The sequence below is a fragment of the Egretta garzetta genome, unplaced genomic scaffold (assembly GCF_000687185.1).
Source record: "Egretta garzetta isolate BGI_Z169 unplaced genomic scaffold, ASM68718v1 scaffold1234, whole genome shotgun sequence".
Lineage (NCBI taxonomy): Eukaryota > Metazoa > Chordata > Aves > Pelecaniformes > Ardeidae > Egretta > Egretta garzetta.
This window is the reverse complement of record NW_009259340.1, coordinates 22,086-24,102: the sequence shown is the minus strand read 5'-3', so window position 1 is coordinate 24,102 and position 2,017 is coordinate 22,086. Positions and strand designations below refer to the sequence as shown.

The following is a 2,017-nucleotide window of genomic DNA, read 5'->3' as shown; positions in this document are numbered from 1 at the left end:
CCCCCCATCTCCTTGCGCTGGGCCTTGGTGGAGCCTCGCGAGGTTCACGTTGGCCAATGTCTCCATGGCAACTCAACCCTTTCGGCTACCAAACATCTCAGCCCCGAGCCCTTTGGCACTGCCGCTAATTCCTGCCCCCACCCGGCGCCAAGGCAGCCGTTGCGGACACCCCGGGGGCCAACGCGTGGTGGAAATCACTCCTCTTGCCTTCAACAAGGAGCCGTCATCGCTTTGTGAACCCTTGTAACAGCATTTTTGCTTCCCACTGGCCGTGCTGTACACCCTGCAAGAGGAGAGGGAGGTGGTCAAGCCGGCAACGAGCCCCTCCGGCAACACCGGAGCCGGGAGGAGAAAATTGACCCCCGATACCGACGCGGCAAAACGCCTTCACCTGACGTTTCTATCCTGACAAGCAACGGCGACGTATTTCTGCGTGATGTCGATGTCCATGTCATACAGGGTGGTTTTCTCGGCGACGTGATGCGTCCTAACGAAATTGAAGCCATCTGGGAGCTGTAGAGAGATGGGGGGGGCAGGGGGAAAAGCCACCTTGGTCAATTTTTGGGGGGAGAACAAGCAGATCCTCATGAAGACATCGCTAATTCACCTTCTGAGCGTTGCGGAAATAAATACTTTTATCGGCGCCGCAGCTGATCAGCTGAACGTCCCCGTTGCCTGAGCCGAGAGAGCAGAGGGAAAGGCGATCAGAGATGGCGGCCGCTCCAAATTCGCAACCGAGCGCATGCGATATATGATTCCTTAGGAACGAAGCCGTTAAAAAAAACCCATTCTTTTAAGAGCTAGACGCAATCCAAAGGTGGGATCCTCCCCCCCCGCTATGGATCCACCTCAGATCCATGGCTCCTGCTCTTTGGAGACGCCCGTTTCCTACCGAGGAGCCCCCGATGTTGACATTTAGGGATGTAAATCCCTCGATGTTGACGTCTAGGGACATAAATTCCCCCGATGTTGATGTCTAGGGACGTAATTCCCCCCAATGTTGACGTCTAGGGATGTAATTCCCCCCAATGTTGACGTCTAGGGACATAATTCCCCCCAATGTTGACGTCTAGGGATGTAATTCCCCCCGATGTTGATGTCTAGGGAGGTAAATCCCCACGATGTTGGCGTCCAGGGACATAATTCCCCTCGATGTTGATGTCTAGGGAAGTAAATCCCCCCAATGTTGACGTCTGGGGAGGTAAATCCCCCCAATGTTGACGTCTAGGGACATAATTCCCCCCAATGTTGACATCTAGGGACGTAATTCCCCCCAGTGTTGATGTCTAGGGACATAATTCCCCCCAGTGTTGACGTCTGGGGAGGTAAATCCCCCCAATGTTGACGTCTAGGGACATAATTCCCCCCAATGTTGACATCTAGGGATGTAATTCCCCCCGATGTTGATGTCTAGGGAGGTAAATCCCCACGATGTTGAAGTCTAGGGATGTAATTCCCCCCGATGTTGATGTCTAGGGAGGTAAATCCCCCTGATGTTGAAGTCTAGGGAGGTAAATCCCCACGATGTTGACATCTAGGGACATAAATCCGGAGAGGAAACCCCTCATTTTCAAGGCGGAAGGCGACACAGGGCAGCCCAACGACAGGCATTTGGGTGCAATTCAGCCGCTTACCAGCGAATTTAACTGACGTTATCGCGGAGCAGTGGTCGTCCAAGGTTTGCTCCAGCTTGTAGTTCTTGTCGACGTTCAAGACGTGGATCAGCCTGTCCCTGCTTGCCGACGCCAGCAGCGCCGTTCCTGGAAGCGCAGGGAAAAGAGGATGTTGAAAATCAGCGGTGTTTTGGGGAACAGAGTTATTAATTTGCTGTCGTTCCCTGTGAAGATGTTGATGTAAACCAGTCCCAGGTGGGGTTTTAAGTGAGGAGCAAAGGGAGCGGGGTTGCATCCGGCCAGGTTTTTAATCAGCGTGTCCCCAGGGCTTAGAATCATGGAATTGTTTGGGTTGGAAAAGCCCTTTAAGCTCCCCCAGCCCAACCGTTCCCCTACCCCTGCCA

The 2,017-nt window shown here is 53.5% G+C and overlaps 1 protein-coding gene across 1 annotated transcript in view; it reads right to left on the bottom strand.

Annotated features, from left to right (window-relative positions):
* The window catches only part of LOC104124480 (WD repeat-containing protein 62), a 13,605-nt gene that overhangs the window by 3,507 nt on the left and 8,081 nt on the right, over positions 1-2,017 (bottom strand). The window contains exons 11-14 of the mRNA XM_035892381.1: positions 1,635-1,760; positions 608-675; positions 392-513; positions 170-283 (exon numbers count right to left, since the gene is read on the bottom strand). Of these exons, the coding sequence (XP_035748274.1) occupies positions 170-283; positions 392-513; positions 608-675; positions 1,635-1,760 (430 nt within the window). The remainder of the gene's footprint in view (positions 1-169; positions 284-391; positions 514-607; positions 676-1,634; positions 1,761-2,017) is intronic.